General features: G+C 40.5%; 1 protein-coding gene across 1 annotated transcript in view; it reads right to left on the reverse strand.

The window, feature by feature from the left end:
- Positions 1 to 14,214, reverse strand: part of FAM184A (family with sequence similarity 184 member A) — a 65,371-nt gene that overhangs the window by 4,240 nt on the left and 46,917 nt on the right. Inside the window, exons 10-16 of the mRNA XM_064170398.1 lie at positions 13,350 to 13,562; positions 12,519 to 12,672; positions 11,387 to 11,514; positions 8,657 to 8,841; positions 8,013 to 8,159; positions 3,655 to 3,772; positions 2,875 to 2,979 (exon numbers count right to left, since the gene is read on the reverse strand). Coding sequence (XP_064026468.1) covers positions 2,875 to 2,979; positions 3,655 to 3,772; positions 8,013 to 8,159; positions 8,657 to 8,841; positions 11,387 to 11,514; positions 12,519 to 12,672; positions 13,350 to 13,562 — 1,050 coding nt within the window. The remainder of the gene's footprint in view (positions 1 to 2,874; positions 2,980 to 3,654; positions 3,773 to 8,012; positions 8,160 to 8,656; positions 8,842 to 11,386; positions 11,515 to 12,518; positions 12,673 to 13,349; positions 13,563 to 14,214) is intronic.

A 14,214-nucleotide genomic window follows, 5' to 3' on the forward strand; every position in this document is an offset into this window, starting at 1 on the left:
GCAAGCATTACACAGCACCACTAAAGAGAAAAAGATTATTGTACAGGAGTTCAATTGCTTGCACAAGGGGCAGGCAGGCTTCTAACACTACTACATTTGCCATTTCTAGACACCAGATGGCACAACACAACATTTTTCTTAATCCTCTCTTCGCTGAGAGGATTTCAAGGGACTCCAAATACTGAAGAATGTTACTTTTGTATCACTTTTTAACTCTCTGTAACACATCACCCAGAGGAATTGGTATTTATCCTCTCTACTTCCGTGGATATTTCCATGTAAGAGGAAGCTTCAAATAATCCTACAGCTCTTTAAAAATAGCTATGTTGCCAGGACTCCATGTGTCTTTTATGACTTCTACCAAACAGTCCATCTCCACAATAAAATATTAATATTTAAAAAGCCTCACTTCCAAAAATAGGATTTTTGAATGAATGGATTAATTTATTCCCCTGAATTATTTATGACTTGAATATGTAACAAATACTTCCATTCAATTACATATCTGCAATCCTGAGAAAGAAGCAAGGGGGAAAAAACCAAACTCTTATGAACTACACAATTTGAACTAAATAAAGTGAAAGAGAAGTGGAATTTCATGTTGTTTCTCTATCATATTTTCCAGCTGAATTCCACTTGAAACAGAAGAGCTGCTCCTCTATTCAGGGGCAGGCACAGGATCAAACAGAGACACAGAGTCCCATTGTTTGTTTGTACTTCTCTTTAGCTTGCTGCTAGCTTTGATTTCATTGCCTGACCTCTCTAGGGCTGGCAGATGCAAATGCTGCTAATTGTAGCCACACTGGTGGAGATGTTTGTCAAAACATAATTAACCCCTCAACTATTTAACAGCAAGCTGCAATAGGAATAAAAAGTCTGTTGTAAGCATCACAGTCAAAGCTCTCTAGCTGCAAAGGATTACACTAAGATTGTCCAGTGCTCTTTACTTCTGGTGTAGATGAAATAACATTATGGTGGAAGAGGTGGTTTGGTAGTAGTGATCAGCTGTATGTGAAATACATCTGCAAGTTAATATACACTGTAATTGAAGTGGTGTGAAACACTCCAGTTGAAGCTGTGTGCTTCATAGGTGGCTTACTTCTGGAAAATTTCTACTACTACAGATTCTATCTTATTCTCTTATAAAACAATCTATACTTCTGAAGCAGCCAAATACGGAGAGACAAAACTGTGTGTGTGTATTGTTTCCATGAAATTCATGCAAAGTATTAAGAAACTTCAGATGTAACAGTGCAATACTACACAGATCCACTGCAGAAATAAGAGAATCTGCAATGCATACTGCAATCGTTCTAATTTTGCATTAATATGCAGAGTAGTAACTCATAAATTCTGTCTTTTTAGTAGAAAAGAAAAAAAAAGAGAATGAGGTTTTTGGCTTGTCATTCATTCTCCAACGACACAGCACAAGCTTTGACAAAATAAAGTAACAAAGTCCACGACTCACAAAATGAGAGATCAAAACGTTCTGGTGTACAAGACAGTTCTAAAGTCTGAACAGGTTGAAGTGATAGAAGCATATTATAAAATATATGAATTATGACTGTGGAAATCTACGAGGCACTTTACCCCCACACTTCAGATTTCACACAAAACACAAGCTTATATACTTGATGGTTACATTTCACATCTTTATAAATGAGTGGTTCAGACAAACTTCCAAAAGAAGCAGATTAACTTGTGAGAGCTGCTGGGCTCCCAAAAAACGTAGGAACACCTTGAAAACTTGCAGCAGTTTGTGCAGAAGTGGGAAATGCACTGATCTGATGTGAAATTACAGTAAGCCTTTGTTAAATAGCACTGCCTGGTCTCATACAATGGGGCCAAACCTCCTTGTAAATAACAGGGACTGAACCTTGAGCACTGAAGCTGTTCATAATGTGTCCCTTAGGTCACCTTTGGCTTCAGAACTCTCCAGAGTTGCTCTTCCTCTACAGCTGGGACAAACCTCTTCCCTTTCCATGCAGGTGAAATAACCTATCAGCTCTCATGAGGAGGAATGAAACACCAGAGGACTTAGTTCTGATTCCTGAAGTGGTGAAAAGAAATAGAACAAAGGCCCCCTCTGCTGCAGTCTGCTCTCCTTCCTCATGAAGCAATGCTGATGGCTTTGAAAGAGACTATGCCTGCTTGTACAGTACCCTTCACTGGCTGCTGTTCAGCAGCATGGAGAGGAGTGGAAAAGGCTGCTCCTGAACTGTTTTCACTCGTGCAGGGGGTGACAATAACTGAGAAGGCTAAAGGCTGTCTTTTATCTTCTGCTGCACTCAAGGCTGATGCCTGCTTTGTCCCTGTGGTTCTCCAGTAGCACTCCCTCTTTCTCCATCCAGGCTCATTCTATGCCTTTTCATTCTCTGTCCTTCCCCTTCTAACACTTACTCCCTTGCTTTAGTCTCCTCTCTCTCCATCTTTCTAATGCTTTTCCATCCTGAGCACCATCTGAAAAATGGAACTGCCCTTGCACTTTCCAAAATAACCAAGAACAATCATGAAACAAAACTGGTTACAGGTGTCAGTTTTCTATGTTACATACTACAGTCCTGCCCTCTGGTGCCTTTCTGCCACTTTGCTATTTTGATTTTGCACTTCTGTGAGATTCAAGTGATTTATGTCATGTATGTCCAGCAAAATGGGGCAGCCATGTCAGTGGATCTATCAACAACACAAAAAGAAAGAAACCTACACAGAAATAAGTAGAGACAAATGGAAAACTATGTTCCTTGTTTTGAACATGTCTTAAGAGTGATACATGTACACATGCAGGCACACACACATACAGAATGCTTCTTTTTACTGTATCCTAAGTTTGAATTTCTTTTGCTTCACTTTAGCAATGAAGTCCATGGAACATACCTTCACCAATGGATTAATAACACCAACATTAGGGCTTGCATTAAACATTTTGTTGTAGTTAGTCTCCCTGTTAACTAGCTCCAGCTGATAGAACTTTTTGTCCTCCTAAAAAGAAGAACAAATAGAAACTTCTTTTTATGCATTTTTAATCAGTTAGTGGCCAAATCTGCCTACAAAATGATCTCTCTTTAAAAAGAAGTTAGTGAGTCCAAATATTCCAGTTCATATTTAATGTTTTATATAGCATTTTATGTAATTACCTAAACCATTTCTATTTATGCAGTTCTGATGTGGTGCTATGTTCCTGAGAGTAAGCATAACCTAACAGAGTATGCAGTGGAAAAGACTCAGTGTAGTTAATGTCTGATCTCTAATTAATTTCCATTTCCTCATTCCTCCTGAATCAGCATCTAATCACACTAATTTGAACCAGGGTGCTGTGCTCTGAATTTGGGAAGCCCAGTGGATTAGGAAATTGGTCTGAGAAACCTCAAAGAAGAGACTACTTCTCGTAAGGCTTACATGGCTGGCTTATTCCAGGACTGGAGACAGGAAAACATCTGGTCAAGGTCATACTGAAATAGTTCATTAATCATCTGTTATGCTTGATTGTGCAAAACTCTATCTAATTAGTTTCACTATTATGAGGCAGGAAACGACAGGAATAATGTGTTGAAGAATATGAGCAACATGGTTCTTCAAATGTATTAAACCCACTCTTAATTAGATTAACTTTCATATCTGTCAAGATATTAAACCAAGAGAGCATAAAAGTCTTACAATCAATTTCTTTATGAGTTGGTCCCGCTCTGCAATTAGGTCTTTCAGTTCTGAGATAAGCTGTAAATCTTCTGGTCTTGATTCTCTGTTTTTGTATTTTTCTTCCATTTCTTCTAAACTTTATAGGAAAGAAGAATACCCCCTTTAGCCTGATCCAGTGTTAAGTGAATAGTCACATCTTTGATTAGCACAACAGAGAGTTCAGGGAGTGAAAAAAGAAGATGATTTTATCACCTTGAAGTGAATTAATCTCTATATTACCATTCAGATTCAGCTAGTTAAGAAACAAAACCTCCCCCATGCCCCCCCAAAAAAACACCAATGACAACCATAACATTTGCTCCAGTAATCAATAATCTGGGCAAAATTCTAAAACCTTCACATCCTTCTTGTGCATGCAGTACTAAGTGTTGGAAAAAAGGCTTCTTGGAAGACAAATTGAATTTAGGGCATTCAAAGCCATAACATGGGTAGCAGAATTACAGAAGACATGGCTAGGATTGAATACAGGAGCTACATAGCTTTACATTTCATCTTGATGTAATTTTTGTACAGGTGGCTATTCACTTTCTTGAAAACAAACTCATTTTTCCTTTCATGGATGACTATTCTGAATAAAGATGCATGCTTGGAGAAACTGGATAGTCAAGACAAGGCTGGCACCGTCTTCCTTAGTTCATGTGGAACATACTGGAACAAAGATATCCAAGACAGTGAAGACTAATAGGTAACTAATTGCTCTCCACAAAAGCAACTTAGTACCATTAGAGGTGAAACAAAGGAATGAGCTGCAAAAGAAAAGCAGTAACACTTGGATATTAGGATAGCTGGGTTAAGAGAAATGTAACAACCGATAAACATTTGGGAGAAAAATAGGAGGAAATTTGAAATGCCTGCTAGGAAAGCATTAAAGGAGAGAAGTGAAATAAGCCAACTGAGAAAGAGATTGCATAACCATCTTTGTTTCTCCTTAAAGAACAAGTTTTGAAGACTTGACTATTTCAAATGTCTCTCTGAAACATCATCTAGTGCTCACGATGCTAAATATCGTTCCAAAGGAAACTACTGAAATACCTGTTTCATTTATTCAGCCCTCATGCAGAACAGTGAAACAAGCTTTAGAACAGATTCAGGAAATTTAACAAACTTAATTAAAATAAGAAATAAGTAAATCCCAAACTAACCCTGAAAAAAAACAAACCAAAATCCACAAATGTAAGGTGTCAGCTCAAACTTCATTCCACAAAGACACCTGGAAGCATCCATCTCTCACTCTGGAGAAATACTTTCCCTTCAGAAGCAGCTATGTGATATTTACTTTGAGTTGCATCTGAAAAAAAATAGTTCCTATTAAATGGTATTTATAACCTCCTGATAATCAGAGGACCTTATATAATGTGTCTCCATAAAAGACTGAATATGAACAACATGACTGGTTTTATTTTCAGAAGAGGCACCTGACTCAGCAGAACAGAAATACGCTCAGCTGGCTCGGTTTGTGTTTATAGGTTTTCTGCTGGGTTAAGCTATTGTAGGCAGATCCCCAGAGTGCAGAGCACACTCACAGCTGTAATTTTATTTTCAGATATTTCACATAACTGGGCCTTTTCTGCCTCAAAGAGAAAAAATGCCATGTAAAGACTCTAGCTGTAAAGCCTAAATAATGATACTTGCTCTCAGTCACTTTAAGAGAGATTCTCCATTTCATGACCATGCATGAGGTTATACTTCTGGAGAAGCTGAACCTGCAAACAGTCACTTAAAGAGCTGCATGAGACTTTCCTGGGTTTTTGTTGTTGTTGTGTTTTTCAGAACAGCTTCCTTTTTTGACAGCTCCCAGCTTCAGTGTAAGCAGAGACAGAGAACACACTCTGAGCCAGGTCAGGGCACTCAGAGGGTAGTGGTCAACAGCTTGATGTCCAGATGGAGATGTGTGGCAAGTGATGTCTCTCTGGGGTCTGTTTAATATCTTCATCAATGACACAGACAGCTGGATCAAGTGCAGTCTCAGCATGTTTGCAGACAACAACCACCTGAGTGGTACAGCTGGAGAGGCCATTCACAGGGACCTGGACAAACTGGAGAAGTGAGCCCACGGGAACCTTATGAGGTTTAACAATGCCAAGGGCTCCACACCTGGGTCAGGGCAATCTCCAGTGCCAACACAGGCTGGGTGATAAAGGGATTGAGAGCAGCCCTGCAGACAAGGACTTGGGGGTGCTGGTGAATGAAAAGCTGGAAATGAGCTGACAAAATGGGCTTGCAGCCCAGAAGGCCAACATAGTCCGGGCTGCATCCAAAGCAGCATGGGCAGCAGGTCAAGGGGGGTGACTGCCACTCTGCTCTGCCCTGGCGAGACTCCACCTGGAGTACAGTGTCTCCAGCTCTGGAGCCCTCAGCCTGAGAAAGATCTGTTGGCTCTCAGAGTAGGCCACAAAAATGATCAGAGGACTGGAAGAAGAAAGGCTGAGAGAGCTGAAGTTGTTCAACCTGGAAAAGAGAAGGCTCTGAGGAGCCTCTGTTGTGGCCTTTCAGTACTTAAAGGGGCCTGGCAGAGAGATGGGGACAGACATTTTAGCAGGGCTTGTTGCAGCAGGACAAGGGCTGATAGTTTTGAACTAAAAGCAGATAGATTTTGACTAGATAGAAGGAAGACTTTTTCTTTTTTTTTATGCTGAGGGTGGTGAAACGCCAGAACAGGTTGCCCAGAGAGGCAGTAGATGCCCCATCCCTGGAAACATTCAAGGTCAGGCTGGATGGGGCTCTGAGCAACCTTATCTAGTTTAGGTTGTCCCTGCTCAGTGCCAGGGGGTTGGGCTAACTGGCCTTTAAAAGTCCCCTCCAATACAAACCACTGTATGATCGTATGACCCTAGATAATGTTTACTGTTTGTAGGCCAGTGGCTGCTTCCTTGCAACTCTAAGTTGATCAAATAACAGGAGTAGGAAACCAACTAAATTCAAACGACTTTAGGATGCTGAAAACCAAACAAGTTAATAGGAGGAAAAGTTAGGGTAAACTGTTGCAAAACCTAATTCTGATGGCTGCTCCATTTCACCGCAGCATGTTACTCATAGAAAATACAGGCAGTAAAGAGGTAGTTTACACCTAATTTACTGAATGACACAGTTAATCAGGGCACAAGAGTGTGCACTGTCAGTGCTAATGAGAGAGCAAGAACTAGAATTTTACACTCTTATTTGAAGACAATTTCTGAGTGTTTATAATTGGATGCATTTGGTCTTTACTGTCCAATTGAAATCACTTTTAAAAGCTTTCTATCATACAGTTAAACCCAATTACTTTTTCTGCCACCCATCTTTTGTGCTGCAAATACAAATCCCTCAGTGACAACTTGTTGTCAGGAAGCTCTGAGTGTGCTACGAAACCTCAGCCAGAAACCCTGATCAAACAGGTTGTGCCACAGAGATAAAGAAGGTAGGCTGTGGAAGACAAGAAGGCACAACCTAGACAACATATTCTTCCTCCACTTCTGACTACAGGTGGCCTAACCCCTGGTGGCTTTTTGACTTGGAAACACTTTTAAGTATTTTGTAATTGTTATGCTCATGTTATACTTATTTCAGACACTACTTCTGCTGGCAAACCCAAAAATGTTTGCATCACTCATGGCACAATCAGACTTCCTAATAGCAAATATTGTACTGCTTGCAAACTTGCTGAAGGCACTTGAGTCTTCTCAAAAAAAGATTTGTTGAAGTTTGAGCAAATAATGTTTGGGACAACGTTTTCTCTGATTTTTCTAAGCACCACAAAGATTTAAGACCTTTCCTTTGAGAATTTTTCTTTCTCAAAGCCCTGACTATTTGATTTCACCAAATTCCACAGAAGCTTACAGAACTGTGTTGCCTAAAGAATGCAAAATTGGGCCCTTTACTTCATAGAATCAATGAGATTGGAAGAGACCTCCAAGATCATCCAGGTCAACCTAGCACCCAGCCCTACCCAATCAACTAGAACACGGCACTAAGTGCCTCACCCCAGTCTTTTCTTGGACACCCCCAGGGATGGGGACTCCTCCACTTCTGTGGGCAGTACATTCCAATGCAAATCACTCTCTCTGTCAAGAACATCCTCCTAACAGCCAGCCTAGACCTCCCCCAGCACCACTTGAGCCTGTGTCCTCTTGTTCTGTTGCTGGTGGCCTGGGAGAAGAGCCCAACGCCACCTGGCTACAGCCTCCCTTCAGGTAGTTGTAGACAGCAATGAGGTCAACTTGACTGAGGTTTCTGCACATCTGCATCTCTGCAGTACCTTCAGCAATTTGTGGACACCAGAATAAACTGTTCACTCAAATGCAGCTACACAGACATTTGTTCAACACAACAAAACTTACGAAAATTGTAAGGCTGAATTAATTTCCTTGAGCAGCTCTTGGGTCTTATTAAAATCTGCCAGCATGCTTTGTTTCTCTCTGATGTGATCTGCTGTCAAGACATCCAGCTCTTTCTCATGTTTCTTGCTTAAATCTTGCTCATGCATCCTGTTCAATTTAGTTTTTGTTAAAAAAAGAGTTATTCTGAAAGCAGACTTATTTCTTCATCATGACTTTCTGCCATGCTTCTGATGGCTTTTTAGACAGTATCAAACAACACAGAAGGAATTACTCATTCATCAAACCCCACTGCTTTATTGTCCTCCAATCTTCTAGCTTATTTCATAGGAAATGTATCTCCTTTAATGCTTTTTAAAATAAACCAACATAATGAATTATTAAAAAGCCATAACAACACAGCAAGAACCAAGACTTGAGTGGAAAGTTGCTATAATATGCCAAAATGCTATCACTAAATGGAGCTCAGCTGTATGGTAACATTCACTAACTCTACTAGCAATGGGCATAGCTTGCTTTAAAGCAGACCAAATGATGTAACATCACTTGATTGAGAGGATAAACTAAAAGCTACAGATGGTAATTCACATGTTGTTTTACTCAGGGAAACAATACCTATCTGAGTTTAGAGTGGAAAAAAATCATACCTGATCTGTTGGTTGGATTCACTACGTATTCTAAGAACTTCTTTCCCTTTAAACTCTAATTCCTTGGTCAATGCACTTATATTTTCATGAAGGTGCAGAATCTCTTTGTCCAGTTCAGATATATGATGGTCTCGGTGCCTCAGTTCATCTTGTAGATCTGATATTCGGCATAAAAATTCTTTCTCCTATGATACAAATAGCAGCAGTAAAATATCTCAGACTCTCAGAAGTGCTGTATTTGCTTTTGGAAGAGAACAGCTGAGCAGAACTTTCCATTCAACAGACAGTTTTCACAGCTTTTGATGCTGACACAAATGTAATCAAAACTGAGATGGTTTTATTGTGCACAAGAGTGCTAGTTTGAAGCTGGCTAGAATGTTTTGGTGAGAAGAACTAGATTACAGCCTGTGAAAGGGAAACAGTGGTGATGTCTACTTCACTCATAGGCTTGCTGAGATGTGTAAGAACAAGAATCCAAACACAGATAGGAGAGTTGCTCTCTATCCGAGCTCTGGGCTGCATTTCTCTCTAACCTCACCCTCCATCTTTCTGCCTAATCCACTTGCTTCCTAATTCCCTGGTCAACTCTCCATTCTTCCTTGGGGCACAGGGCAATGTCTGGGGTAAGGTAGAGGGGTGGGAGAAGGTGGAAGGGTGGTTGGGAGCCCCTCCTGGGGACTCAGGATTCTGGGAGGGCTGTTGTGTTTCTGTATTACCTTTTACCTTGTATATTTCCATATATAACTGTATATATTGTAAGTATCTGCTTGTATATTGTGCTAAGCTTCATTCAGTTTCTAGAGCTGGCTGCGTCTAGTCTGGGTGATTTCCAAAGTGTGGGGGGCAGGGAACACCTAAACCACCACAAGTACAAACAAAAAAGAAATCTAACTCCTCTAACAAGCTACTTTCATCTGGGAGAAAATGTAAAACCTGACATTGCCTGTTTGTGGAGCTCAGCATATTTTCCCTTTGCCTACATATAACAGAAGAAAGGATACTGCTAAGAACCAGAGTGCTGGGCATTTAGCATTTTTCTACCTCTTCAAATAAAGAAACCATTTTTTCCCTTTTCAGCCTCATAAACTGAACAAAAGGATACCAAGAAGCATGACAATTCAGAAGCCTCCTCTCATATATACACATCTCACAGCACAACACATGCTAAATAGTTTATATACTATTTGTATTATGTCAAATAAATCAATAAAATAATCCTTTTTGCATAAGAAGTTCTGTTAAAATTAACATCTGAGAAACTCATCCAGAACCTATCCTGGTTTTAATAATGATTTTCTCCAGTTTAGAAATAGTCTGTAATAAAATCGACCTTTTTCATCAATTTCACTTCTTACAGGTTCACAATTAATGACCAAGTAGCTTGCACAGACAGAAAATCAGCAGGTATTTCAAAGCAGTTTTATCTATCATCGTCTTTTGTGCCTTCATGCATCTAGAAAGTACAAATATCTCCCAATACACAATTTTAATAGGGACATCTTTAAGAACAGGCCTTTAAAAACAGCTTCTCTACCTCCCTGCAGAAAGACTATATTAAAGTTATTAGAAAAAAACCTGGAATATTTCTATCCACATTTAAATATTTCAAGAAGTAGCAAATAAAACCACTCTGGCTCAGACCTCTCTGCATCTAGTTCAGCTCTGATCCTCTGAACTAATGAGCATTCTAACAGAGGAAAACACAATTTAATTGCTTTGCCCTCAGTGTAACTGAAGCTTAGTACAACGATCTGCTCATCACAAGGCCACAAGTACATGGCATTTCCTTGGATCAAACACTTGCTCTTGTAATTAAAACTTGCTTTTCTGACATCCCCTTTGGGAGTCTTTTTCTAGGTTTAACACATGAATGAAACTATCCTCCTAAATCTTGCAAGTTTTTGTTCACTGCTGACAGTTCCACGTATTTGTCTCCAGTACCCACACTTTTAAACCAGCAAGAAAGAGAAAAATAAGGACTGATCTTTGACTGTCTCTGTTAGCTATTCCCAATAATATATTCCTAAAACCACTCCACCTCCTTGGTGTTGGACCATCAGTAAATGAATCCTGAAAAGCCTGCTGGCTGTTGTACAGCCAAGTATAGAGTCTGCCTTCCTTTCAATGGAGATCAAGTCTGAAATTTTTTGTTGCTATTGGAGAAACTGCACAAAGTAGAATATGAAAGATAAAAGTGAATTAATCAATTTGCTGCTGAAAGCAAAGGTAGTCAACAGCAGCTTTGAGACTTCAGGGTTTGTTTTGTGGTGGGTTTTTAAGAAACAGTTAAACTGTTCCACTGTCTTCTCTGCTTCCTTTAGGCTCTAATTTATCTTTTTCAATTAGGCTCCTCTTAGGTTTGAAGCAAATGCTTGGTGTTAATCAACCACTTAGGCTTTAGAGAGACAGCTTTTTCCTTTTTGAGTTCAGCTGGTAGCTGAGGATGGATAGAATTTTGTGAGAACTGGCACTTCCCTCCCATGACAAGCCTGTGTGCTCCCAAACTGCTGCTTAACTCTGAAACTGTCTTGACATGGGAGACTTTACTGGGCTTCAAGTGAGGTTTGTTGAAAGAAGCAGCAGCTATGCAGGGAAGTTTCAGTAAACTGTTAGGGATGGTGCTGGGAACGATTACATTTGTGGTTTGGGCACAACAGCTCAGCCTCCAGCTAAGAGAAAATGAATACAGATCAGGCAGTTTTGCAGTCAGTTGCCAGCAATGGCTCCTACCTGTCTCCTGCCGAGCTCTATGCTTCTTTCCAGATCCATTTTGGCAGCTACCAGTTCTTGTTGATGGTTGTGTCTTAGCTGGTCAATTGCTGCTGCGTGTTGATGATTCAGCTCAGAGCGCAAGGAAGCTAGTTACCATGAACACAAAAACAAAGGTACTTTTGCAAATCTCTGCACTAGTTAACAACATTTTAGCTCCTTCAAGTATTGCTGCTGACCTAACGCACACTCTTTCACATCAGCTAAGCAACTGTGCTGTCATTTTATTTCTGTCACTTCCTGAACCAATTACTCATTGTGAAATTTGGTTGCTTACTCCTTCCAAAAACAGTTAAGAATTTCCAGAAGGGAACAGATTTGAACTTACCTGTTAAAGCTTACACTGATTTTAAGAGGAACTAGGGCAATGCTGAATGACTCTGAGATACACTACAATCATAGAAGCAAAAGGCCAATCATAGAATCAGTGAACCAGGTTGGAAGAGACCTCCAAGATCATCCAGTCCAACCTAGCACTCAGCCCTAGCCAGTCAACCAGATCATGGTACTAAGTGCCTCATCCAGGCTTTGCTTGAATGCCTCCAGGGATGGTGACTCCACCACCTCCCTGGGCAGCTCATTCCAATGCCAATCACTCTCTCTGACAACAACTTCCTCCTAACATCCAGCCTGAACCTCCCCCAGCACAACTTGATACTGTGTCCCCTTCTTCTGTTGCAGCTTGCCTGGCAGCAGAGCCCAACCCCATCTGGCTACAACCTCCCTTCAGGTAGTTGTAGACAGCAATGAGCTCTGCCCTAAGACTCCTCTTCTGCAGGCTGCACACCTCCAGTTCCCTCAGCCTCTCCTCATAGGGTTTGTGTTCCAGGCCTCTCACCAGCTTTCTGAGGAATTTCTTTCTGAGGAAGTGTGAATGGAAAGGTGGCAAGTTAAAAAAAAATCAAAGGTAGAAGAGGTGAACAGATATCTGCTTGGCCCAGATTGGGGCAGTGAGAAAGAAGTTCACCTTACATTTATCAGGTCAGGAATGTGTAAGTGCTGTTTGCACTTGCACACAGACATATATCCGTGGATCTTCATGAGTAGAAACAATGCTTTGAGACCCACTTGACAATCTGAAAACACTGCCTACCTAACATTGCTTTTCCTTCATCCTCCAGCTCAAACCGTAGCGTCTGAAGTTCCTGTTCCATCTCCAGCTTGAAACCTTCCATGGCTTGTTTATGTGTTTCCTTCAGTGCATGTAGTTCTTCCGAGTGTTTCTGTTGTAAACGTTCTTCTAATTCCTATGAAATCAAAATGGACAAAACATGTTCTATACCTGCTTGGGGAATGGAAAAAACATTCCACAATAAACAGCTGGCAACAAAAAGCAGGCATTGCCATAGCTTAGAAATTATTACAAGTGCACAAGTAATTGCTCAGACTTTCTTCTGTCACTAAGAATATTTTCATTTCAGTGGCTGATATCACTGCACAAAAACTGAGTTCTGCTCACAGATGGGAAAAAAAGAAAGAAAATCAATCTATGGAAATATATATATAAGGACTTTTTTTCTACAGAAAGACTGGTCAGACACTGGAATGGGCTGCCCAGGGAGGTGGTTGAGTCACCAACCCTGGATGTGTTTACAGTTTGTTTAGATGTGGTGCTTGGGGATACGGTTTAGGGATGAACTTTGGGGTCAATAGTTGGACTTGATCCCAAGGGTCTTCTCCAACCTGAATGTTCCTGTGATATTTACAACAGCAAGCAGCACGCTAAGGTGCAGATCCATAGCTGGGTGTAGTGTGCACACAAGGCACATTTTAATCCAGATGTATCTGGGTAACAATGTTACTGTAAGACATCATCTGAAAAGGAAATCTGGTGTTTGTGTACTTCACTATCCCTAGTCATGGAAAGAAATGGCTAAAAGGGCAACACTCCCTGCAACAATCTGGAATATCTATATAAACGTGCCTTTTGCTCTTGTTCTTTTGTTTCTTCCATGTTTTGAAAGGCAAGGATGTGAGCTTCCTGAAGTGATTTATGCCTTTGCTGATGCTCCTCTTCTAATTCCTGGATCTCCTGAGTCAGTCTCTGTCGCTCCTGACTGAACTGGGCTTGGAGCTGCTGTAAAGAGCTCTGTGACTGGGAAAGCTGCATCTCCAGATTCTGCTTCAGTAAAGAGATCTAACCCACAACAGAACAGCAAATATCCATTAGTCATTGATACTTACAGCAACTCTGAGAAAAACATTCAAAAGAAGAAAACACTTAGAATTGTCAAGTCAGAAATTAACTAAAAGACAGCCAGAGCAATGTCTTCCATCTACTGAATCTCTTACATCTCAGAGATATAATAATTATGTTCAGGAAGTTTGCAAGGATTATCACATCTGTCACTTCCCACTAGAGCACTACCTGCAACAAAACTTTCAAGGCCAAATTACAGTAAAAAATTACTTCCAGGTTTTGTATAAAAAGCAATTAAAATGGCACTATCAAGGCCTGAAATCAAACACTTGATTATTAAGATAAACTATTCTTCAGGATAAGATCACATCAATTCCTGAAGGAAAATCCTGCAGTTGATAGGGGAGGCTAGCCCGTGACATCCAGATGGACTCAATCTTGCATCTCTTAGTGTGATATGGTTCTATCTGGCTGGTAGTTTTCTCATTCAAATAGAAGGAGTAACAGCACTACACATCACAAATCCAGCTTGATGGATTCTCCTCTCCTTTTATGTTTTGGTAGCTCAGCAATCCACTGAGAGGCATTTTTCCGCTGGCTTCCAAGATTTAAGGTCTGAGCAATCTGAGTTGCAAATACTCAGTTTAAT

Source organism: Pogoniulus pusillus, chromosome 33 (assembly GCF_015220805.1).
Source record: "Pogoniulus pusillus isolate bPogPus1 chromosome 33, bPogPus1.pri, whole genome shotgun sequence".
Classification (NCBI taxonomy): Eukaryota; Metazoa; Chordata; class Aves; order Piciformes; family Lybiidae; genus Pogoniulus; species Pogoniulus pusillus.